Raw genomic sequence first — 27,132 nt, 5'->3', positions numbered from 1 at the left:
ATTTTTGAGACGGTTATGGACAACCCGAGGAAAGCTGAGGTGATGCCTTTGGCCGTAGATGAGTCGACAGATAACACTGATGTTGCACAGCTGTGCCTCTATGTGCGATTTTTTGATGGGGAACTTTTTCGCGAGGATCTGCTTGGACTAATTCCCATGGAGGGGCACACCACTGGTGGGATTCTTTTCACCAAAATTATTTCGTTCTTTGAGGAGAACAACTTGGATTTGACATGCATCAACATGCTGGTGACACCCTCGATGGCAGGCAGGGATCGGGGGCTGGCCGCGAGGCTGGCAGCCCCAGCTCCGCAGATGAGAGCTCTACATTACCTCATCCACCAAAGCCTCCTGTGTGCTAAGCTCAGTGGTGAGTTAAAAGAGACCATGGACTCTGTCATGGCAATTATAAACTTTATCTGTTGTACCTCCAGTTTACAGCACCGCCTTTTCTGCAAACTGTTGACTGACATGTCTGCAGAATATAATGATTTACTCGTTCACAATGACATTAGATGGCTTAGCAAAGGAAACACATTGAAGCGTTTTGGTGAACTAAGAGAGGACATTCTGGTGTTTTTCTGGACTTCAAAATTGAAAAAATCTGGCAAGTTTCTGTCTCTGATGGAAAACGACGAGTTTAATGCCGCTGTTTGCTTTCTGAGCGACGTTTTCCATCATTTGAACCAACTAAACATGGAGTTGCAGGGCAGAGATAAGACTGCTGCGGAGCTTGTGGAGAAGCTTCATGCTTTTCAAAGAAAGCTCTCACTCTTCTCTGCTGATCTTTGCACTGGAAGAATGCTCCACTACCCCACATTGAGGAAATGTGGCCTGCAAATTACTGATGTCAGGCTTTATTGACTCTTTGAAAAACAACTTTGCCAGTAGGTTTGATGATTTCAGCATCTCCACTGAAGTTATGAGATTTATGAAGGACCCTTTCTGTGTGAATGTTGAAGCAGACTTTGCATTGAAAGCAAAGGAGCTGGTATCATCATTGGGCGAGGGGTCTTTACAACTGGAACTCACTGACATTCAGTCGTCAGATGACTTGCAACAGTCGTTGCAGCAAGTTAACAGTAAAGCAAGCAATGAGAATTGATTTTTGAACAGTATGATGTAATTAACATGTTATTCATCTCATATTATCCACTTACTGTTTTTTTTTTTTTTGAGGTGGAGTGGCTCAGCTGGACTAAATATTGAGGTGTCTGATGCAATTTCATTAATTCAGTCAATTTCAATATAGACAGATAAGACAAAAAAATGTAGTGAAAAGCCCTCACCAGATGTCTGTGTACTTTTGTCTACAGCAGAAGAACTGCTGAACACTGACATTGTAGAGAGACCAACTAAGGGATTGTCACAGTAATTTTTCTGTCTTAAAATGGATGAAGTGATTATTGTTAAATGTAATTTGAAGCATTTTGCCTTGATAAAATATCTTGCATGTTGTTATAATTCTATTCAGAGGCATAATATGCCATTTTGTTTTGTATTTGTTGGTGCACTGGGAAGTTGTTTGCTAGTTAAATAAATTCAATTCTAAACAACTGATTTGGCTCACCTGAACTGAGTGCTGCAGTTTGAAATACATTGCCTTGATCAAATACCAGGCACTGCTATGTTGTTGCAATTCTATTCTGTACCATACTATGCACTTTGCTATTTTTGTTGTTGTTGGTGGTGGTGGAGATAAATTTGATGTTGCCTGTTGTTCAAAAGAGTGCAGTCTCAAATATAAAGGACAGTGACCTGTAAAGTTGTGTTGGTACAGTTATATACAATTAAGTGCACATTTTCTGTTAGTTAATTGCATTTCCCTAATTGTCTGTTAATATGGCTTGGATATTGCTCACCTGGTCTGATTTTTGAACAATGTTGAAAATTTTAATGTAGCAATGCCTTGGGCCTATGTGTGTCAGTGTATCACAGTGTGCATTGTTAAGCAGTTACAAACTACAATATATTGATTTTGTTATAATTTCTTTTTTTGTTACCATGATTACTCATATTGTCCGGCCCCTTATTTTTTCTCCGTTTCATGAACTGGCCCCAATTCCAAATTAACTGAATGGCCCAGCCCTAGACTGTGAAACTTTCACCAACATTGATTCTCTGATCTGAGGGGTCTTGGGGTAGAACAGGGGGTTATGAGTTCTGAAATATAAAGCATAAACCATGTCAGTATGGTGAAGTGAGAGGCTAAATAAAATTATAGTGGAGCTCGGAGGCAGAGCGGGAGTAAGTTCACTCAATAACTTATTGATTTGCTGACGAGGAACGATTCCCAAAAAAGAAAAAGGGCCAATTAAACCTATTTTGTGGGTTATACAACCAGAATGAAGTACTATGTTGAGGCTTAGGATTCTGCTGAAGCGCCCACCGCCACGGGCTAGTGTGTGAATGATGCTAGAAATGTTTTTAAAAAAGGCTTTCCACAGTTACTTAAGACGTTTAAAAAGTCATTGAACTCCTTCTTGGTCAGCTCAGACTGCTGACAAGCTGTGTCATTAGAACTCACGTGAACTATTGCTCGCAGTGTGAGGCAGTGTGTGGCTGCGTTGAAGAAGCGGATGTTTTTGGTGATTTGGTGATGGAGTCTCCAACTATTGATGTGGTTGAAGGGAAAATGGGATGAGGAGATGATGGTGATTGAGGATTAGGAGATGACTGAGCAGGTCGGTGTTGTGGTGAGGTCGTGTCAAAGATGGGAGAGGAGCAGGGAAAACTTCCCAAAAGTTTCATAATTGCCTCTTTCAGGCATTTATGCAGAGAAAAAGAGGTCTTTGGATGGTATGAGGACCACTGATTTGGCTTCCAGTGGAGTGGGAAGTCACCCTCGCACTGTTATCCACCAGCGTCAAAGAAGTTGCGGCTGCTGGGGCCATTGTCAGAGGGGAATTTGAGTGAGGAGCTGCCAGAAACGCAGTAGCGGGAGCATCAGTCAGTAACTGGAGAGGCTCAACCCAGGAGATGAAGCAGTCCCCTCTGAGCATCCTTGGGACCGTGGACAGCCACCTCTGACCAAGAATCAGAATCAGGATCAGCTTTAATGGCCAAGTACATACACAACATACAAGGAATTTGGTTTTGGCTGTTGGTGTCACCCTAGGAATATGGCAGAGAATAATAAAAAATAAAGAAACTATAGAAAGAGGAACAGAGAGGAAAATAAAAAAAATAGTAGTAATAAAATTAAATATAACACAATATACATAGAAATTTACAGCTAGAAAGGAATATATATAAATACAATTGTGCAAAAATGATAATTGCTATTAACATGGTAGTGCAAATGATAATTGCATGATGCAGTGCAAAAAGCAGAGAATGCTGTTCATGGTGCAAAAAAATACTGTACATGTCCATTGGAGTACTGACTATTGTACAGCTGTGTAGGAATGGCTCATCTGTTTATCAGAGCGATGGCAGTGGGGAAGAAGCAGTTTTTGTGTCTGATAGGTTTTGTATACAGGGCTCTGTAGTGCCTGCCAGAGGGGAGGGGGGAAAACAGTTCATATCCAGGGTGAGTGGAGTCTTTGATGATGTTCCCTGCCTTCTTCCTGGTTCTAGCAGAGTACAGTTCCTGGATAGAGGGCAGGGGGGGCTCCGATGATGTTCTCTGCAGTCTGTACTGTGCGCTGTAGTCTGTTTCTGTCCTGCCGTGTGTCTGATCCAAACCACACAGTGACAGAGGTGCACAGGACAGATTAGATGACTGCAGTGTAGAACCGGATCAACAGCTCCTGTGGCAGGCCGTGTCTCCTCAGCTGTTGCAGGAAATACATCCTCTGCTGAGCCTTTTTCAGGATGGAGCAGATGATCTTCTCCCACTTTAGGTCCTGAGAGATTGTAGTCCCCAGGAGCTTGAAGGACTCCACAGCTGATACAGCTGTTGCTGATGGTGTGGGGAGCAGTGATGAGGGATATCTCCTGAAGTCCACTATCATCTCCACAGTCTTGAGCATGTTCAGCTCCAGGTTGTTCTGGCTGCACCAGATCACCAGCTGCTCAACCTCCTGTCGATATGTAGACTCGTCTCCGTCCTGGATAAAGCTAATGACTGTTGCGTCAGCTCCAAACTTCAGGAGTTTAACAGCTGGGTGCTTGGAGGTGCAGTCGTTGGTGTAGAAGGAGAAGAGTAGGGGAGACAGGACACACACCTGGAGGGTGCCAGTGCTGACAGTCTGGGGGGTTGAAGAGACATCTCCCAGCATCACCCGTTGCCTCCTGTCTGTCAGGAAGCTGGTGATCCACTGACACATGGGTGGAGAAACGTTGAAGTGGGAGCGTTTGGTGGAGATGATTTCAGGGATGATGGTGTTGAATGCCGGGAAAAAAAAATCCATAAATAGCATCCTTGCATAACTCCCAGGGCCATCTAGGTGCTGCAGGATGTAGTGCAGTCCCAGATTGACTACATCATCAGCCGACCTGTTTGCGCGATAAGTAAACTGCAGGGGGTCCAGCAGGGGTCCTACTATGGATTTCAGGTGGCTCAACGAATGACTTCATGCCCACAGATTTCAGAGTTACTGGTCTATAGTCGTTCAGTCCTGTGATGGAGGGTTTCTTAGGACCTGGAATGATGGTGGAATGTTTGAATGTAGAGGGGACTTCACATAGTTCCAGAGAACTGTGGAAGATCCTGATGAAGATTAGAGCCAGCTGGTCAGCACAGACTTTAAGACAGGAGGGTGACACTCCATCAGGTCCTGATGCTTTCCTAGTCTTCTGCCTCTGAAGGAGCCGGTTCACTTCTTCTTCACACACTGTGAGTGTGACGGGGGGAGTAGTTTGGGATACAGCGTGAGGGGTTCCTTGTGTGGTGGTTGGGTGGGTGAGAGGTGTGAATGCATCACTTTCAAACCTACAGTAGAAGGTATTAAGACTGGGTTATATTTTCCACATGAACGAACCACGCAGAAATGAGCCGCACGGAAATATGCGCGATAGAACATTTGTGCATTCATACTCCGTGCGGTGTCTGCACCCAAACTGCAGGGGGCAGTGTATCGCAAACACGTCTACCTGGTCTACTCTGCTTTGCCATTGTTTACACCACTTACAACATGTCATTTTACCAAATAAAAGCATTTCAGAAATTAGTTTTCATTTCACACCATGAATTGTCCAGAACTCGGTTGTCCCGGTGATCTCTGTGTGATGAACCGTATAAGTTCCCGTATTTTTGGACTTCAGCTATGAGTAGGTCCTCTGCCATGTTTTTCTGCGCGGCTCCGTCCGCCTAGTTAGAAAAATGTGGAGATGCATGGAAATTTTCCGCATGAGAAGGGCCGCTCGAGGGGGTGTGGCTGCTAAAGTGACGCAATTTTTCTGCACAGAGCCGCATGGACCTCGCAGACACGGAAGTCATAAAACAGGCGTTAAGGTTGTTGGCCAGTTCAGAGTTTGCTTCAGCAGGAGGGGAGGGTCTCCTGTAGTTGGTGATTTCTCAAAGGCCTCTCCACACTGAAGCAGGGTTGTTAACTGAGAACCGGTTCTTCAGCTTTTCAGAGTAGCTCTTCTTAGCCACTCTAATCTCTTTGTTCAGTGTGTTCCTGGCCTTTTTAAACAGGTCTCTGTCCTCACTCCTATAGGCATCCTACTTGGCGTGGCAGAGCTGTCGCAGTTTGGTGGTGAACCATGGCTTGTTATTGTTGTAAATCCTAAAAGTTTTGTTTGGCACACACATGTCCTCACAGAAATTGATGTAAGCTGTCACAGTGTCTGTCGGATCATCCAGGTTGTTGCTGGCAGGTTCAAAAACACTCCAGTCTGTACAGTCAAAACAGGCTTGAAGTTCCTGCTTTGCCTCACTGGTCCATGTCCTCACATTTTTAACCACAGGCTTTGGAGATTTTAGTTTCTGCCTGTATGTGGGGATGAGATGGATCAGACAGTGATCAGAGTGTCTCAAAGCTGCCCAGGGAACAGAGTGATATGCTCCTGATGGGTGATGGCTGATGGCTGGGAGTCGAGCCAGAAGAAGAATGGACAAATAGCAGGACCCCACACAGCTGTGTCCTGAATAGTGCTGTTGATCAAGGCAATATGTTGGACTGCCCCACGGCGACCTCCATGAAACTGGACAAAAGGGAATCTTTTTGTCAGTTCATCGGAAAGCCGTCGTATGTCCTCCTTAAGGTCAGTGATATTTTTATTTGCCTTCTGGAATGAAATATAGTCTTTGGTGTTTACAGAAGGCATGGTTTGTGTGATACTGTCCACAGTAGGCCTCCAGTGTGTTTGCCATCCTTAACAAGGTTAGTACTTAAGATCCAGACATCCCATTGTTAAAATTTTTCATCTTGTAAAAAAAATTAAACAAAAAAAGTTAAAAGAACTGGGGCATAAAAGTGTACCACAAAATGTGTGTTAAAACTGGTTAGAAATTTAACTTTGTGGAGAACCTCTGCATGACACACAATGCTGTCACCAAGGTGATGCATGCTTGGGTCAGATCAATGCAATGTATGAAGACAAACAGAGAAAGACACTGACAGGGAAGCACAGGGCAAGGAATAGAGACTCAGGTGGATGGCCTGGAGAATGGGCAGGCAAATGGGGGGTTGGCCAAAAGGCTTGTGGTGAAGATGGAACCTTGTTGGAGTGGTGGCATGACCCATGCAGGAAGCTGGCAGCAAAGGGAGAAACCCTCTTGGGGTTGAGTTGGAGACCACGGCAGACGTGGAACCTCAGCGGTGATTGAGCCAAGTTCCAGCAGGGGGAGAGCAAACTGATTCTTCTGTGGCTGAGGGTCAAAGATGAATTTTTTTTCAGGAGCAGGGAAAACTACAGCTGACTTGGAAGTAGTTTCTACAACGGGAGAAACTCAGCCACCTCTACCTCAAAAGTAGGGGATGTGGAACCAGGAGAGACATTGATTGACCTAGGAACAGACTCTGGAACAGCAGAGGCATCTATCAATCCAGGAACACAAATGGACAAGCAGGAAGCTGTTTGGCCAGGGTCTAACTGACTCACAGGCAGAACCATACAGCAGGCAGGCTGATGGCTAAATATTTAAAAACATTAATTTGGTATACATTAATGTATCCTCACACTCATAATCACACACACACACACACACACACACACACACACACACACACACACACACACTTGCTTGCATAAGCACAGCAATATATTGCTGTTGTCTTTTCATAGCAAAGAATGTGTTAATGTGAATATCTGAGACCCTAATTACCGCTTCTGTTTTGTTTTTTTAGGGCAGCTATTAATGCCTTTGCTGCTCTGCTGTACACAAGTAAGTTTTTCCCAACCTTCATCAATTTCCAGCTGGTAGATTCCATCATCATCATCATCATCATCATCCTCATCCTCATCCCTACACATTGCTACTTAAGCCATTTGTCCAGGGACACATCAGGAATGCTTACATTTCTGAGGCCATTTTCCTATTTAATGGTGTGTTTCTCTTATACCATGGACAACTAGTCATAGTTGTTACCTGTCATTCAGTTACAGTATACCTACAGCAGTGAAAATGGGTTTGAACAAGAAATGCCTTGTCCTCTCATTTAGGACTTAACAAGCCTTAAGTTGATATAAACTGCTGGTTCCAGTGAAACGAATAAAAAATAATAAGGATTACAAGAGTGACATACTTAAATTAGGAGTCTACAGCTAGGCAAAGCAGCTCTGTGAGGCGGTGAGTCAGTACGCTAACATGCTTCATGTCATTTGTTTTCCATTAGGAATTTAGTCATAAACCAAAGTATAGCACAAATAATACTAATTTGACCAGAAGACAGTGCAAAATGAGAATCATTTAAGGTCACAAAAGTTATTTCAATGCCTTTAAGCCTTTCAGATGGACAACCTGAATCTTTTTTCAGCGATCAGTTTTGCAAGATATCAGACAAGCTTCCCTACACAGTTATCTAAACATATCTCCACTGCCAGCATTCCATGCTTGAGATACTTGTAAAAACAGATCAGTTTTATAATACGAACAATGTCTCTCCTTTATATCATTGAACATGAAGGCCATGGTTTGTTGTGAAGGTCATAGCAAACTTTTAGATGTAATGTGTCAGTCTGGCTCTAAGTGGTAGCAAGTAACTTGAAAAAAATACTGCTGCTGTTTCAGCAAGTGTATGAAAGAAGTCGTGAAATTATCATGAATTCTCAAACAAAAGTCAGTATTTAAATTATGGCCAAATCTCAAATAGCTGGCAGAAATGGAGTCGGTGAGTGAAACTACCCATGTTCACATAGTAAATAATGTAAACATGACATAATGTACTCTTTGTAATGTTTGGTACAAACAGGCTGTACTTTTTAGTATCATCAGTTCCAGTTTGCAGACTGAAACCTTTATGCATGCTTGTTCACAGTGGTGGATTCTACAGCACTAACCCAACAATACAAACAAAAACAGTCATGAGTCTTATTCTCTCTTTTTTAAATTAGAAATACTACTTTCATTTGCAAATTATTAGCTGAAGCTTCCAGTTTACTATTTTATTGATTAAACTTCCATCAGTAAAACCAAACACATCCTGCAGACTTTTTACAAAAAAGAAAAGGGACAGTGCACATTAGATAACAGACTTTTCTGTAAATATGCGAGTGAAGCTAATTGGCTTTTTTACACATTTTCTTTGGTCAGATGTGATGAGAGTCACAAAAGACACAAAATTAGTTAAATAGGAAGAGCTAGCTTAAGTTATGAAGTATAGTCAAACACTTGATTGCCTTTTACTATGATGTTTTGTTTAAATTATTATTAATTTTGAATATATGATAAATGCATGGAAGATATATTTAGAATTTTGTGTTTCTGTTATCAGTTGTTTTCTGCTTTATAAAGGAAATAAAAGAATGAGGAACCAAGTCATGTAGAATCTTACAGGCAAGACAAACATCTGTAAATTTTGTAAGACTGTCTCAGCTAAGCAAGCGTCTCTGGAAGCATTGAGCTTCAAAGCAGGAGGATGAAAATAAAAGGATCAAGATGAAAGCATCTGGAAACAATAATGAAAAGAGTTGCTATAAAAGAGGGGAAGCTGAAAGTATCAAAGCAGTGAGTGTGATGTGATCTCCACCTGCTCCAGTGGATATACAGGTCATTTTCCCCAGTGCTGCTACTCACACTGGAGTATGAATGCGTGTGAATGTTGGTGGTGGTCGGAGGGGCCGTAGGCGTGGATTGGCAGCCACGCTTCTGTCAGTCTGCCCCAGGGCAGCTGTGGCTACAGATGTAGTTTACCACCACCGAGTGAGAATGTGTGAGTGAATGAATAATGGATTCATTGTGAAGCGCTTTGAGTGCCTTGAAAAGCCTGGCAACCGCCAAACCCAGGCTCGTCCATCAGATTGCCAGATGGAGAAGCGCGATTCGTCACTCCAGAGAATGCGTCTCCACTGCTCTAGAGTCCAGTGGCGGCGTGCTTTACACCACTGTATCCCACGCTTTGCATTGCACTTGGTGATGTATGACTTGGATGCAGCTGCTCAGCCATGGAAACCCATTCCATGAAGCTCTCTGCTGAAGCACTGTTCTTGAGCTAATCTGAAGGCCACATGAAGTTTGAAGGTCTGTAGCAATTGACTCTGCAGAAAGTTGGCGACCTCTTCACACTATGCGCCTCAGCATCCGCTGACCCCGCTCCGTCAGTTTACGTGGCCTACCACTTTGTGGCTGAGTTGCTGTCATTCCCACACACTTCCACTTTCTTATAATATAGCTGACAGTTGACTGTGGAATATTTAGGAGCGAGGAAATGTCAGGACTGGATTTGGTGCACAGATGGCATCCTATCACAGTTCCACGCTGGAATTCACTGAGCTCCCGTAGAGCGACCCATTCTTTCACAAATGTTTATAAAAGCAGTCTGCATGCCTAGGTGCATGCAGACTGCATATTCCACAGTCAACTGTCAGCTGTTTTATAAGAAAGTGGAAGTGTATGGGAACGACAGCAACTCAGCCACGAAGTGGTAGGCCACGTAAACTGACAGAGGTCAGCGGATGCTGAGGTGCATAGTGCGAAGAGGTCGCCAACTTTCTCCAGAGTCAATTGCTACAGACCTTCAAACTTCATGTGGCCTTCAGATTAGCTCAAGAACAGTGCTTCAGCAGAGAGCTTCATGGAATGGGTTTCCATGGCCGAGCAGCTGCATCCAAGCCATACATCACCAAGTGCAATGCAAAGCGTCGGATGCAGTGGTGTAAAGCACGCCGCCACTGAACTCTAGAGCAGTGGAGACACATTCTCTGGAGTGACGAATCGCGCTTCTCCACCTGGCAATCTGATGGACGAGTCTGGGTTTGGTGGTTGCCAGAAGAACGATACTTGTCGGACTGCATTGTGCCAAGTGTAAAGTTTGGTGGAGGGGGGATTATGGTATGGGGTTGTTTTTCAGGAGCTGGGCTTGGTCCCTTAGTTCCAGTGAAAGGAACTCTGAATGCTTCAGCATACCAAGACATTTTGGACAATTCCATGCTCCCAACTTTGTGGGAACAGTTTGGAGCTGGCCCCTTCCTCTTCCAACATGACTGTGCACCAGTGCACAAAGCAAGGTCCATAAAGACATGGATGACAGAGTCTGGTGTGGATGAACTTGACTGGCCTGCACAGAGTCCTGACCTCAACCCGATAGAACACCTTTGGGATGAATTAGAGTGGAGACTCAGAGCCAGGCCTTCTGGTCCAACATCAGTGTGTGACCTTACAAATACGCTTCTGGAAGAATGGTCAAAAATTCCCATAAACACACTCCTAAACCTTGTGGACAGCCTTCCCAGAAGAGTTGAAGCTGTTATAGCTGCAAAGGGTGGACCGATGTCATATTGAATCCTATGGATTAGGAATGGGATGTCACTTACGTTCATATGCGAGTCAAGGCAGGTGAGTGACTACTTTTGGCAATATAGTGTATATATACATATTCATACATGCATACATACTACTACCAAATTGCTAGCTGGTCGTGGCAGGAAACGTCTTTCTATGGCACAAGATGACCTGTGCACTCCTCCCTTCCTGTCAAGAATCGTTGTCAGACCTCCAGGGACCTTAAAAAAACGTGACTTGTTTGGCAAGAACAGTTGGAAACCAACTTCTTGAAGCTGGTCTGAAGTCACACTGGACATGGAAGAAGCCCTTCATCAAAGAAAGGCAGAGGAAAGCCCGGTTACTCTTTGCTGGGGATTACAAGGATTGGACTATTGATGATTGGGCTAAGGTTCTCTTCAGTGATGAATCCAATTTTCAGTTGATGCCCAGTCCAGCCAACTTACTGGTTAGGAGGAAGACTGGAGAAGCCTACAAACCAGACTGTCTTGCCCCTACAGTAAAACATGGGGGTGGATCAGTGACGATCTGGGGTTGTTGCAATTGTGTGAAGGGCGAATGTACCAGATCTTGTACAGGGCTACTCTTGGAAAACTCTTTCCTGTCTCAAATGACTGGATTTTCCAACAAGACAGTGCCCCTTGCCACACGGCAAGGTCAATTAAAGCCTGGATGGAGAAAGAGAACATTGGAACCATGCCTTGGCCTGCTCAATCACCAGATCTAAATCCAGTTGAAAATCTGTGGAAAATCATCAAACACAAAATGGAGAACCGCAAGCCTAAAAACAAAGCAAATTTGTTTGAATTTGTGCAACAGGAATGGGCTGCTGTGACAGCAGAGCAATGTCAGGAGCTGGTGGAGAGCATGCCAAGACACATCACTGCACTCACCAAAAACAATGGTTTGCAATCAAGTACTAAGTCCTGTGTGACAAAAACAGGCAGAAAAGAAAACATGGAATGCCTAAAAGCACTGTTTTTGGCAGTACAATGGCATAGCTATTGATGTAATAACTGATTGGTTATTATGGTTATTATCATTATATTTGTCCAAACAAATGTACCTTTAGCTGTACCAGACATTAAAATGAACAGCTGAAGAAAACAAGGGTGATCTAAGAACAATAATAATAATAATTTATATATATATATATATATATATATATATATATATATATATATATATATATATATATATATATATATATATATATATAAAAATTAGGGCTGTCAAAATTAGCCTGTTAACGTGGATTAATCCAGCACTATAATTAATCAGATTAAAAAATTTTAATGCAATTAACCCATCTGCAGCGCAGAATGACTCAAAATCCCTGAAACAAGGCATTTCGGGTATTTTAAATTTGATGGGTTGCTTCTATTTCACTGGCGCAGCTTTTTCAGCATTTACGGCATTAGTTTATCAGCTCAGGAAACACACAGACCAATTAGGTACGAGTTTAGCCATCCCACGTGACGCTACTCAGCCAATTAATTGGTCTCTGCATTCCAGCAAACATCGCAGCTGAGTTTAGAAAACAAGTGAGGGACAGATGAGAGGAGGATGGACAAAAAGATAAACAAGAAAAGCACTCAGAGAATGCAGTACTCCGCCAAGACTGTTCATTCCTCAGTTTGTGTATTCAGAAATCACGGCAACATAGAATCTGGTCATTTAATATAGTGTTAACCGTTCCTGCTCAGCTGCCCGACCGTGGTCAGAAAGCACAGGGGAGGTCGGTTCTCCAGGGCTGAAGTTCCCTTAGTTCACTTTGTGGTTAACCCCCTTCACCAGCGGTTGTGGAAGGCAAAACACAGGAGCCCGGCCTTTTCTGCGAATGCTGCAGCCTTTAACTGTAAATTGACTGTGGTAATACCGTACAGTTGCACTAACCCAGAAGCTACACTTCTTAACTCTTCTTCTTTTAACTCGTCGTCTTCGCTCGCTCTCGCTGCATTCAGGGCCGCTCGGATATCTCGCTCTGTCTCGGATATCTCGTGCTCTCTCGCTCTCTCTCTCTCTCTCTCTCTCTCTCACACACACACACACACACACACACACACACACACACACACACACACACACACACACACACACACACACTGCTTTCTCTCTCTCAAAACAGAGCCATACACTCTTATAACAATAGATGGACCCACAAACTAACTAAATAAATAAATTACCTTGTGTGAGCACAGGCATGTATTGTGCATGCGTATGTTATGTAGTACAGATACTGAATTGTATGACCTAAATATGTAACGGGTCAAGTGAATTGATACAGGTAACTGACACAGCCTTCACTTGTTGTCATGGTTACGGCAACGCCGTGCCGGCCGATATATCTTGCAATGGAAAATCCTTAACAAATCTGTGGATCCAGACTATAAATGCATCATTGCAGAACTCTAATGAGGTGGTCCTCGTGTAATTTCTGACCTTCCCTGAAAATTTAAACCAAATCCATTAGTCTGTTTTTGAGTAATGTTGCAGATTCACAGACAGATTCACAGACAAATGTACACTGATTGTCACATAACTCTGCCGCGTTCCTTGGCGGAGTAATAAACAAATCGACACCGAGAGAAAAGTCACTCTGCACATGTTGACTATGTTTGGCTCAACATACAGATGTAAGCCAGCTTCTCAACAATGAGTATAATCCAAACTAAATATGGTTCCAGACTCACCAATGAGCTCCAAATGTGTTTGAGAATGACCCTGACACCGTTCAGACCATGATTCAGAATACTGGCAGCTCAATTCTCTCATTAAGCAGCAGGGGTATAAGGGGAGTGATTTAAGGGGGAAAAAAATTTAAAAGTGTTCAACTGTTTAAATTTCTGAGATTTAAGCATTATTAAAGATGTATATAAGTTGGTTCAGGTTGTTCAGTCATAATTTTTCACTTTAAGATGTACAGTTATATCAAAAGTTATTTATTAATCTGCTCTGTAGCTCAGTGAGTTAAGGATTTGCCTGTAGAGCTGCAGGTTGCTGGTTCAAGACCAGACCCTTTTTAAATTTTGGGGGCAGTGGTGGCGCAGAGGTTCAAGCCCTGATGTGGCCACTGTTGGGCCCTTGAGCAAGGCCCTTAACCCTTCCTGCTCCAGGAGCACTGTACTGTGGCTGACCCGTCACTCTGACTCCCCCCCAATTGGGAGATATGAAAAAATCAGAATTTCCCCTCGTGGGATTAATAAGGGATAATAACATAATAACATTAACATTAATAAATGTTGTCAAAATGTTTTTGAACCGTACTGAGTTTACTTGATTTGACGGTCAGTTATTGATTACATGCAGACACTAATACAACTATCACGTTACATCAACATATATCACACAAACTTAAGATGGTGCTGAATGAGCGGCAGCCAGTTGCAGCAGCTCCGACCCCTCTCTTTGTTTATAGTGACCTTTTCACACTTTTAGCTATTCTGTACTTTTTTTCTTTTCTACAGTCGTCGCTCCGGCACATGTCCATTCCTTGGTGTTAAGCTGGTGAGACTGCTGCTGTGTTTTTTTTACTGTTTTCTGGACTCTTAAATACTGCATCGGCGAACACTCTCTGCCATAGCCCAGCTGTTGTTTACACTCGGGAGCAGCTGTTAGCGCTTAGCCAGGCTAGGCTACATCCCGAAGCGTGACCGGAGATCCCCGCCAAACTAAGGAGGAGAAGGAGGGGATGCAGAGCCGGAGTAAAATGCCGCGAAAGGAGACGACGGTACAAACCATGCCTTCCATCAGTTATCACTGGAAACGTGAGGTCTCTCCTAAATAAGACGGATAAGCTAGTGACGCTAATGCGGCTACAGCGGGAATACCGAGAGTGCGGTCTACTTCACTTCATGGAGACCTGGCTGAGCGAGCTTACACCGGACTCACTGGTGCAGCTCGACGGGTTTCATCCGATCAGAGCGGACAGAGACATGAGGGAGAGTGTTAAGAAGAAAGGTGGGAGTAGTGATGTTTGTAAACAACAAGTGGTGTAACCCAGGGAACATTTATATCAAGGAGCAACGGTGTACCAGGGACATTGAGCTGCTAGCTGTTAGCATCCGGCCGTACTACCTGCCCGAAGGAGTTTTCACATTATTGCAGTAACGGTGTACATCCCTCCCTCGGCCAACGCCGACTCAGCCTGTGAGCTCCCCCACAGTGTGGTTTCACGGTTACAGACAACGCATCCTCAAGCCTTCTTCCTCATCACTGGGGATTTTAACCATGCTTCCCTAGCTGCCACTCTCCCCACCTTCCATCAGTTCGTGGACTGCCCCACCAGGGACAACAAAACTCTGGATCTGCTCTATGCAAACACAGCAGATGCCTGCAGTTGCTCCAACCTCCCCCCGCTTGGCAGCTCAGACCACAACCTGGTCCATCTGCTCCCTGCTGAAGAAACAACCCCCAACCTAAAAGTGTGTGAAGCAGTGGTCTGAGGAGGCCAATGAGGCACTCCAAGACTGTTTTAACACCACAGACTGGGAGGTGCTCTGTGGGCCACATGGACAGGCCATTGACGGTTTAACGGACTGCATCATGGGATACATAAACTTCTGTGTAGAAACCATCGTACCCACTAGGAGGGTACGGTGATTCTCAAACAATAAGCCATGGGTGATTCCTGAGCTGAGAGCCTTGCTGCTGGAGAAAGGGAGGGCCTTTAAGTCTGGTGACAGAGAAGACCTGAGGAGGGTACAGAGGGATCTTGACAGGAAGATCAGGGAGGGCAAGGCCAGCTACAGGAGGAAAATGGGGGATCAGCTGCAGAACAACAACACAAGAGAGACCATATCAGGGCAGGGCAAGGGCAAAAAGGGGGAGCCTGAACCCGGGGACAGAGACTGGGCCAACAAGTTAAACCTGTTTTTCAGCAGATTTGATACTGGTCTCATCCCCTCCCCCTCCAGCCTGAGCCCTGTCCAGCCTACCTCCAGCTCCTCCTGCCTGCTCGCCCCCTCCCCATTACCTCCTTCACCACCACCATCTCTGGGACTCTCCTCTCTCCCCCCACCTTCTCCTCCTCTCTTCACACCAAAAATGGATCAGGTGAGAATGCAGCTTAGGAAGACCAGAGCCAGGAAAGCCATGGGTCCTGATGGCATCAGCTCTAAACTCCTCAGGGACTGTGCAGACCAGCTGTCAGGTGGTCTGCTACATCTTCAACCTAAGCCTGAGTCTGGAAAGAGTTCCTGCCATGTGGAAGATTTCGTGTGGTCCCGGTCCCAAAGACCTCATGCCCCAAGGACCCCAACCACTTCAGACCCGTGGCCTTAACTTCTCACCTGATGAAGGCACTGGAGAGGATCGTCCTGAACCATCTTCGCCCCCTGGTGAGTCCAAACATGGATCCCCTGCAGTTTGCGTACCAGCCTGGTATTGGGACGGATGACGCTGTCCTCTACCTGCTGCAAAGATCCCTGTCTCACCTGGAGGACACTAGAAACACCATGAGGATGACATTCTTTGACTTCTCCAGTGCTTTCAATACAATCCAACCCTCACTGCTGAGGGTGAAGATGGAGAGAGCAGGGTCAGTGACCAGCTGACTGCATGGACCATGGACTACCTCACAGACAGACCTCAGTATGTGAGGCTACAGGACTGTGTGTCTGATGTGGTGGTCTGCAGCACAGGAGCCCCCCAGGGTACAGTACTCTCACCTTTCCTCTTCACCCTTTATATATCGGACTTCCGCTACTCCACAGACAGTTGTCATCTCCAGAAGTTCTCCGATGACATTGTCATCATAGGATGCGTGTCAGAGGGGAACGACTGTGAGTACAGGAAGGTCATCATGGACTTTGTCTACTGGTGTGAGCAGAACCACCTCCAAATGAACACTAGCAAGACAAAGGAGATGGTGATCGATTTCCACAGGAAACCCTCATACACTCCACCGCTGAACATCCAGGGACTTGACATTGAGAGAGTGAGGACCTACAAGTACCTGGGTGTTCACCTAAATAACAAACTTGACTGGACAGATAACACTGACTCTGTATAAGAAGGGTCAGTGTCATCTATACCTGCTAAGGAGACTCACATTGTTTAGTGTGAGCAGGCCACTGCTGAGGACCTTTTATGACACTGTGGTGGCATCGGTGGTCTTCTATGCAGTGGTGTGCTGGGGAGGGGGATGCTCTGAGCGTGGTAAGAACAGACTCACCAGACTGATAAAAACAGCCAGCTCAGTCTGTGGCTGATCCCTGGACTCCATGGAGGTGGTGGGAGAGAGGAGGGCTCTGGTCAAACTGTCATCTATCATCGGAAACTCCTCCCACCCTCTGCACGAGACTGTGAACTCCTTAAGAAGTGCCTTCAGCAACAGACTGGTACACCCTAAATGTAAGAAGGGACATTTCTGCAGGTCGTTTATCCCAACATCAGTCAGACTTTACAATGCCGCCGTATAACTAGTCTACCTCTGTTACTGCTGCACTTTTCCCCTCACATATGCACAGCACTTGTGTGCAATAACTGTTTCAACCTCATGTAAATAGTCTTCTTAAAAAAAAACTTCTGTGCATATAATGTCCTCTGCATTTTTGCACTGTGTGTTTCTATTTATTCTGTACTGCCTTTATACTATTTGTTTTCTCCTTGAACTGCTGTAACGATGAACTTTCCCCACTGTGGGATCAACAAAGTTTATCTTATCTTATCTTATCTTACCTTATCTTATCTTATCTTATCTTATCTTATCTTATCTTATCTTATCTTATCTTATCTTATCTTATCTTATCTTACTAATTCAAGTTAGACATTAAGATTTTCTGGAAGTTTGCTTTAATACATTTGCTCTGACTGTACCACTTTGAATTTCAGTTGAATACCCCTGCGCTAAACAGCATGTTGGCCCTCTTTTTGAATACAAAAAAAAAATCCCAAGATGGAACAGTCCACCAACTTACAGCAATATGAACACTCTGCAGGAAGGAGTTTTCTTTTCACTGAAGCACAGGTGTTTATTAAACATGTTAAGTGCATATATTCCCTTCTTTCTTGAATCTGTTTGCTCGCGCAAAATGAATGCAATTATCCTATGGCACTTAAGTAAACTTTTCTAAAATGTATTTCAAACTGACAGGGACAGATGGGCATAGGAGACAATGCTCAATAATGTGACTACGCCAAAAAATGGAGGAGTAGGTTGGACCAAGAATGTATGAGAATGGATCATAAGATCATTTATGCCTCCATTCAAAAATAGTGATGACTGACAGGTAAATTTCATAAACTGCCAAGGGTTACCTAAGTTGTCTAGGAGGGACAGTCGGTTGTGGTAGAAGAAGGTGATGCCATTCCATTTCGTGAGAAGGTGCTGCCAGAAAAGTCACCTCTTTCTGGGGACAAAAAGCAAGTCTTCATAACAGAAATCAATACAATTTAGTGTGAAAATCTGATTTCAGGTGACAATTAGGTAAATAGTGGTTATGGTTATTTTTAGAGTAGGTCTCTAGGAATTAATATGCATATGGATGACAAATTCAAGGAACACCTGCATTACTGAGTGGAGAAACACAACAAATGCACATGTTTTTTCATAAGTTAACCTGATTTCTTGATGTTTTGAGGGGATTTGACCTGTCCACATTGTGACTGGTCTGTCATTCCTGACTAGCAGATGCGAATAGAAGAAAGCTAAAAATGATGCTCATTCTAATGACCTTTCTTTCCTGTCTATTTTTCACTGTCCATTTATCTCCCTCACAGAGGCAAATGTTTGGTCCATTGTATCCAAGGGTTACATCTCTGGTCTCCTGAAACTTTATGAGGACTGGCACAGCAAGGATACTCATCATGTTGCCATAGCAATCCGCCATGCACTGCTGTGCTGTCTCCATAATGCAACCCAGACAACTGGAGGCAGACAGGCTTTGATATCCCAGGGCGGCATTCAACTACTGTATCAAACTACACAGGTATGTTCAAATCACTCCTGACTGAGGCCAGCGGTATTCAATCTAATTGGTTGGTTTAATTGGCTAGTACTGTTGCCTCACAGCTCGATGGTTCTTGGAGTTTGCATGTTCTCGCTCTGCCTGGTTGGGTTCTCACTAGTGTACTATTATGTGTGACCTCACACAATAGGACCAGTGAGTCGGGAGGCAGTGGTAACTGTTAAGGCTAAACTTTTATTAACACCGATCACTCAATCCATTCCTTACTCTAGATTCAGTCCTCCTAATGTGTCCCACCGGATCTGTCACCTCACACATTAGTTCCTATCCACATGCTCTCAGTACATCTCCCCCCTTTTGCTTAGTGTCCACATTTCTCCTTTTTCCTTGCAGAGTCTTTTACAATCAAACCGTTCTTGCTTCTGCATTAACAAATACTAAACATATTGAACTTCAGATCCAATTAACATTCAAGCACTTTTACAATGTGACAAATAGTATTCAACTACTTTTTCCTTCTTTCTCCCTTTTTTTTTCTTAACAATGTTACAACACTTCTGTATCCAACCATTTAACAAAATATGACATGGAACCTGCCTGGGGGTCAGGGTCGACAACCTGGGTCCCCAGAGCTGTGCGGGGATTATTCTGCCCCGTGGACCACAGCTTCCTACTCTATGAGTGGTGGTTATAAGTCCAGTCTCTGCGGAGTGCGAACAACCCGCCCCGACCTTGTGACTGTGGTGCCCTCAGGAATCACTCTGATGTGAGATCTGTTCCTCCTGAGACATCCTGATGGCATATCAATGTTGAAGGAACGTGGGGTGTTGGCTGGGCTGCTGACAGTCCCCGAGTTGTTGGTGTTCTTCACCCAGACCCTTTGTCCTGGTGTGAGCTCTTGTTGTATCCGAGCTTTGTGTCTCTTGTTGAACCAGGAAGCTTGTTTCTGTTTCAGGTCCTGGTCTTTACCTTGGAACAGCTGAAGGTTTGGCCATCTTGGTTGAAGTTTTTCCTCACTGACAGGTAAGGGTGCCCTGATATTACGACCCATCAGCAACTGTGCAGGTGATGAGCCCTGTGCCAAAGGTGTGGCTCTGTATGCCATGAGAGCCTTGTGTGGATCCTCCCCCTTCTTAAGGAGAGATTTGACCGTCCTTACAGCCCTTTCTGCTTCTCCATTACTTTGAGGATAGTGGGGGCTTGTGGTCACATGGTTGAAATCATAGTCTCCTGCAAAGGCTGCAAACTCGGCTGCTGAAAACTGAGGGCCATTATCTGTGACAAGAGTTTCAGGGACCCCATGACATGCAAAAATGGCCTTCATTTTGTTGATCACTGGGACTGCAGTTGTAGAGGCAAGGTTTGCAACTTCAAAGTAACGGGAAAAATAGTCTATCACTAACAGGTACATGGCACGATTCCACTGGAAGAGATCTGCTGCAACGCGCTGCCTAGGGGTTTGTGTCGTCATGAGAGGCTCTGGTGCATTGTGAACCTCCTGTGCGCAAACTATGCAGTTGTCAACTTTGAGTTTGATTTGTTTGGTCAGACCAGGCCACCATATGGGCTGTTGTGCTCTGGCAATGCATTTTGTCATGCCCTGGTGACCGTCATGTACCCTGTTCAGCATTTCCTCCTGCATTTTAATAGGAATGACAAGTCTTTCACTTTTCATCAATAGTCCATCTGCAATGGACAAGTCTTGGTGGTATTGCCAATATGCTTGAAGTTCATGTGGGAGAGCTTTCCTGCTGGTAGGCCACCCTGTTTGTACCAACTCTTTCAGTCTCCTGCATGTATTGTCCATTTCCTGTGCCTGTCTGATTTGTGCGAGTTTACATTCTGATGCTGGCAACTGTTGCAGAATCTGGTTAATAGACACGCACACATCCTCTTCCAGTTGCTTGTCCTGCATTGTAGGCGGGGCTTGGATGGGTGCTCTGGACAGCGCATCTGCCGTGATTAAGTTCTTTCCTGGGACGTGTTCGATTTTGTATGTGAAGCGGAGCAGTCGTAATCTGAACCTTAAAATACGAGGCGGCAAATCATCAAGAGCTCTGCTGCCTAGTAGGGAAATGAGAGGCTTATGATCAGTCTGAATCAAAAAGTCCATTCCTACCAGGTAAGACTGGAAGCGTTCACATGCCCAGGTCAACGCCAGTGCCTCTTTTTCAATTTGGGCATATCTGCGCATTCTCCTGTTGGTTGCTTTTGCGACAGGACCCCACCTAATCCAAAGGAGGAAGCGTCAGCTGCAAATTTGTCTCTCTGTTCAGACAATACTGAGCCAGGACCGTGGGAGAACTCAGTTCCTGCCGTAGTTCATCAAAAGCACACTGCTGTGCTGTCCCCCAATCCCAAATTGTGTCTGCTTTGAGAAGCTCTCTTAGTGGCTGTGTGAGTTCAGCTACACGTGGGGAAAACTTTCCGACGTAGTTCACCATGCCCACAAACCTTTTCACATCAGCAGCATCTCTGGGTGTAGGCATCTCCTTGATTGCCTTGATTTTGCCAGGGTCTGCTTCAATGTCCTGTGCTGTGACAATGTGACCCAGAAACATAACCTTTTCTACTGCAAACTGGCACTTGTCATTGTTGAGGGTCAGCCCCTCCTCCTGAAGCCGCTCTAACACTCGGTGCAGTCTTTGGTCATGCTGTTCTCGAGTGGAACTGAAAACAAGTATGTCATCTGCATGACACACAGTTCCCTCCAGTCCTGTCAGCATTTGGGACAGTCTCTTTTGAAAATGTTCAGGTGCTGACGAGATTCCAAATGGCAACCTTTTGTAGCAGTATCTTCCAAACGGGGTGATGAATGTGGTCAACGGGACTGACTCTGGGTGGAGAGGCACCTGCCAAAATCCCGCTGTAGCATCCAATTTAGTGAAGACCGTTGCACCTGCGAATTTGGCCAAAGTTTCATCTACAGCAGGCAGTATGTGGCGTTCTCTACAAACATACTCGTTTAGGTGAGTCATGTCTGAGCAGATTCTGACCTTTTCATTGGGCTTGGGGGCCACCACCATTCCAGCACACCACTCTGTTGGTTCCTCAATAGCCTCAATTACCCCCATCTTCTCCATTCTCTCCAGCTCTGTCTTCACCTTGTCATATAATGGCAGTGGGACTCGTCCTGGCAGTGACAATGCATAAGGCTTGGCATCATCCTTCAGTTTTATTTTGTACTCCCCTTTAAGGAGTCCCAGCCCTGTAAAGACTTTGGGGTACAGTTTTTTCATGTCAGCCTCCATTTCCTTAACACTGTCTACAGGGTGAAGCAGGCCTAATGCTGTGATAGCTGGAAAGCCTAGCAGAGGGATGGATAGTCTCTGTATGATGTACACTGGCTGTGTTGTCATTTTGTTTTTGTATTTCATGACAGCATTGAACTGACCTTTCACTTTCAGGGCTTCTCCACTGGGACCACACAGGGGCTTCTCCGCTCTGGTGAGTGGTCCATGCAGGTCTTTTGAGTAGATGGCAGCTGGTATTACGGTTACATCAGCTCCTGTATCCAGTTTGAATGTCACATTTTTGCCATTTACCTCTAGTGTCTTTTTCCAGTTGTTGGGCCGTGCTCCTGCTGACACTGTTCCTAAAAACAGTGTATTGTCCCCATCCTCCAGGACTGCTCCAACTCTGCCTGATCTGCACACCACTGCAAAATGTCCCTTTTTTCGACATTTTCTGCACTCTGCGTCTCGTGCAACACAGTTGTTTTTGGAGTGTGCAGGTGACTTGCCACAGCGCCCACAGTACTTTTGTCCATTTGGATTTTCACTGTGACTCTTTGTTTCAAACGATTTTCGTGCTTGGTTGTCTTTGAAAGTCTTTTTCTTAAACTTTAACAAATCCACATTTGCCTCTTTCCTGTCCTTCACGTTTGTCTCTCTCACAACTGGCTGCTGTTTCATCTCTTCATGCTGTCTTATCTGTAGCACTGCCTTTTCCAGTGTTAATCCGCTATCCATCTGCAGTTTTTCTGATAGGCCTTGGTACTGTGTGCCCACCACCAACCTATCTCTTATCATCTCGTCCTGCAGTGGTCCATACTGGCAATTTTCTGCTAACTTATAGACTGCAGCAATGAAGGATTCAGCTGATTCCCCTGGTTCTTGGCATCGTTTGTTAAAACGTGCTCTCTCATATATGACATTGTGTTTGCCAATAAAGTGCTTATCGAGGGCTACTTTTACACTCTTGTATTTTCTAAGCTCCTCTTCGCTCAACCCTAGCGTGCTCAAAATATCATCGGCTTTATCGCCCATTGTGTACACTAAAGAGTTTACTTGGTAGCTTTCGTCTTTGCCGTCCAGTCCTGCTGCTACACGAAACCTTTCAAAACGGCGAATCCAGTTGGGCCATGACGAATAGTTGCTGAAATCGAAATTTTCAGGTGGACTAATTGAAAACAGGGGATCCGTCATCTTCGCGCCGTCCTCTGGACCTCTTTATCCGCGCCCGTAGTCGATCACCACGAAGTTAGCTTCACTCATGAGCTAGCGGTAAAACTGCCGCTTCCCGCCGACGTCGTCATCCGGTCTCCACCTGAGACGGGCTTCTTGGCTTCTGACACCATGTACTGTTATGTGTGACCTCACACAATAGGACCAGTGAGTCGGGAGGCAGCGGTAACTGTTAAGGCTAAACTTTTATTAACACCGATCACTCAATCCATTCCTTACTCTAGATTCCGTCCTCCTAATGTGTCCCACCGGATCTGTCACCTCACACATTAGTTCCTATCCACATGCTCTCAGTACAACTAGGTTTTCTGGTTTCCTCCCACAGTCCAAAGACATGCTGAGGTTAACTGGTGATTCTAAATTGTCTGTAGGTATGAATGTGAGTGTGCTTGGTTGTCTGTCCATCTGTGTAGCCCTGTGATAGACTGGTGACCTGTCCAGGGTGAACCTTGACTTCACTCACACTGACAGTCAGCTGGGACAGACTCCAGTCCCACCCCCGTGACCCTACAGAAGATTAAGTGGTGTATAGATAATAGGTGGATGAATGGTTCTGGTTGGGCCCTTTTTAGTGTGTGTCAGTATGTTGGAAACTGAGTGTATACAAGTGTCCTCCATCAAATATGATGGAGTGCATGACCACATTGTAAAAGTCATCATGGTAGAAAAATAATAATGTATTACTCTAATTATGGGCTGTAATTACAAGAAAAATATGTAGAAATACAGATAGAAAACAAAGTTACATCCATTGCATCTATTTTCTATACACTGTTTCACACTGCGAGGTCTTATAACATTAAGCACACATTTACATTACTAATATTAAATATTAAGTATTGTTGTAGGTACATTGTGTGCATGTTACCCACAAGGCCATCATAGCTCTTCCATATAATTGATTGCTGTTATTATAGATATAGACACTCGAAACAGTACTTTTTGGTGGACTGTGTGTGGTGTTGACACACACAGCAAGATGCTCAAAAAAACTTGTCACCTGACTAGCTTTTTTAAAATATAAAATCACTGCTTGGAGTTGGGTACTTGAGTTCATTATACAATTACTTCAGTAAATATTAACAGACAACTCACCTGTAAATGTAACCTAGAACATGACTGCAACCACTTAAAAAAACCAAAAACAAGATTTAAATCCCTGCTCAGCAATTGAATAGGCTCAGTAATGCACTCTGAGGTATACTGACTCCGAAAAGAATTTATATTACCTTGCTGATCTTATGATGTTACCTTTCATTGTGTATTTTTTGTATATCCCATGCACATACACACGTGGACAAAATTGTTGGTACCCCTCAGTTAATGAAAGAAAAACCCACAATCGTCACAGAAATAATTTGAATTTGACAAAAATAATAAATAAAAATTCTATGAAAATTAACCAATGAAAATCAGACATGGCTTTTGAACCATGGTTCAGCAGAATTATTTAAAAAAATAAACTCATGAAACAGGCCTGGACAAAAATGATGGTACCCCTAGAAAAGACTGAAAATAATGTGACCATAGAGACATGTTCAATCAAGGTGTGTCCTCTAATTAGCATCACAAGTGTCTACAAACTTGTAATCAGTCAGTCGGCCTATTTATAGGGTTACAAGCAGTCACTGTGCTGTTTGGTGACATGGTGTGTACCACACTGAACATGGACCAGAGGAAGCGAAGGAGAGAGTTGTCTCAGGATATTAGAAAGAAAATTATAGACAAGCATGTTAAAGGTAAAGGTTATAAGACCATCTCCAAGCAGCTTGATGTTCCTGTGACTACAGTTGCACATATTATTTAGAAATTTAAGATCCATGGGACTGTAGCCAACCTCCCTGGACGTGGCTGCAGGAGGAAAATTGATGACAAATGTAAGAGATGGATAATATGAATGGTAACAAAAGAGCCCAGAACAACCTCTAAAGACATTAAAGGTGAACTCCAAGGTCACGGTACATCAGTGTCAGATCGCACCATCTGGCGTTGTTTGAGCCAAAGTGGACTTCATGGGAGACGACCAAGGAGGACACCATTGTTGAAAACAAATCATAAAAAAGCCAGACTGGAATATGCCAAACTGCATGTTGACAAGCCACAAAGCTTCTGGGAGAATGTCCTATGGACAGACGAGACAAAACTGGAACTTTTTGGCAAGGCACATCAGCTCTATGTTCACAGACGCAAAAATGAAGCATATGAAGAAAAGAACACTGTCCCTACTGTGAAACATGGAGGAGGTTCTGTTATGTTCTGGGGCTGCTTTGCTGCATCTGACACAGGGTGTCTTGAATCTGTGCAGGGTACAATGGAATCTCATCACTATCAAGGTATTCTAGAGAGAAATGTGCTGCCCAGTGTCAGAAAGCTTGATCTCAGTCGCAGGTCATGGGTCTTGCAACAGAATAATGACCTAAAACACACAACTTAAAACAGCCAAGAATGGCTAAGAGGAAAACATTGGACTATTCTGAAGTGGCCTTCTATGAACCCTGATCTAAATCCTATTGAACATCTGAGGAAGAAGCTGAAACATGCCATCTGGAGAAGGTACCCTTTAAACCTGAGACAACTGGAGCAGTCTGCTCATGAGGAGTGGACCAGAATACCTGCTGAGACGTGCAGAAGTCTCACTGACAGTTACAGAAATTGTATGATTGCAGTGATTGCCTCAAAAGGTTGTGCAACATAATACTAAGTTAAGGGTACCATCATTTTTGTCCAGGCCTGTTTCAGGAGTTTATTTTTTAAAACAATTCTGTTAAACCATGGTTCAAAAGCCATGTCTGATTTTCATTGGTTAATTTTCATAGAATTTTTATTTATTACTTTTGTCACATTCAAATTATTTCTGTGACCATTGTGGGTTTGTCTTTCATTAACCATGGAGTACCGACAATTTTGTCCACGTGTGTATACTGTACAGAGTTTCATTTTGTAACATTTTTGGTTGGTGGTGTGCCGCAAGATTTTTCCAATGTAAAAAATGTGCCGTGGCTCAAAAAAGGTTGAAAAACACTGCCCTGGATGACACAGCTGCGCTTGCTCAAACCCCAGCTTGTGTCCAGACAGTTCTAGAACATAGCTTATTGATATTTTGGTCGAAATACTGAATACCTTGATGGTATTCAGGCAGATATGAAAGATTAAGTTAGATTAATGTCTAGATATTTGTCTAGATATTAATGTCTAGATATTAATATCTAGATATTGCAGCAGCGTTGTTCAGGTTTCACTGCCCTGTCATTCAGATTTAGCAGAAACATTAAAATAACTACTGAAGTCCTGTTTGTCATTTACAGTGGTATGTTCTGCATGTGTTGGCTGTGTGTCAGATTTTTTTTTGTTGGTATAATAAATACCTGCAGCATCACACGACAGCAGACAAATAACTGCTTCCTTAAACTAAGAGTGATGTGCGCATTTATACAAGGTCACAACTGGTAACCTAATGGACACAGATTCTGATGGTATTAAATGTTTTGCGTTCTTCCGCACACTCGACAGCCAGATGTTCCACAAAGATTCCAGGTGGTTTGTGTTTCAGCGCTGGAAGTGAATTTTTCAGTGTAAATTAATCTGCACCGCAAGATGGTATTAACAAGGCTGATATTTGGGCAAAGCTAGCTTTAGGAGTGTGTGTTAATATATGTCGAGTGTATCACGTGTCACTGGACTCAAAAGCTGACACCGAAGAGGTCCATTTAGAAAGGAAAGGTGAAATGGGTGAGGAAGGCTAAGTGACTGAAGGGATGGAGAGTCTTTGAGTGGTGGAAGTATTCATTCTTACTCATTTTCTGCTTTCTGTATAGTGATTTCACTTTGCATTAGATCTGGCATGCTTGTCTCTCTACACTTTTCTTGATGATTCATGTCATCCACAGACAAAGAATCAAAAATGTAGTAACACTCATGCTTTATT

General features: G+C 44.0%; 1 protein-coding gene across 3 annotated transcripts in view; it reads left to right on the top strand.

Moving 5' to 3' along the window:
* LOC111569377 (cytosolic carboxypeptidase 4) overlaps nt 1-27,132 on the top strand; it is a 179,964-nt gene that overhangs the window by 48,467 nt on the left and 104,365 nt on the right. For 2 of the 3 annotated variants that reach the window (XM_055009139.1, XM_023271441.3), the window contains exons 7-8: nt 7,239-7,276; nt 18,554-18,762. In XM_055009139.1, coding sequence (XP_054865114.1) covers nt 7,239-7,276; nt 18,554-18,762 — 247 coding nt within the window. The remainder of the gene's footprint in view (nt 1-7,238; nt 7,277-18,553; nt 18,763-27,132) is intronic. The other variant, XM_055009140.1, reaches the window with a different exon arrangement.

Source organism: Amphiprion ocellaris, chromosome 3, assembly GCF_022539595.1.
Source record: "Amphiprion ocellaris isolate individual 3 ecotype Okinawa chromosome 3, ASM2253959v1, whole genome shotgun sequence".
NCBI lineage: Eukaryota > Metazoa > Chordata > Actinopteri > Pomacentridae > Amphiprion > Amphiprion ocellaris.
This window is presented reverse-complemented; position numbering and strand designations above follow the sequence as displayed.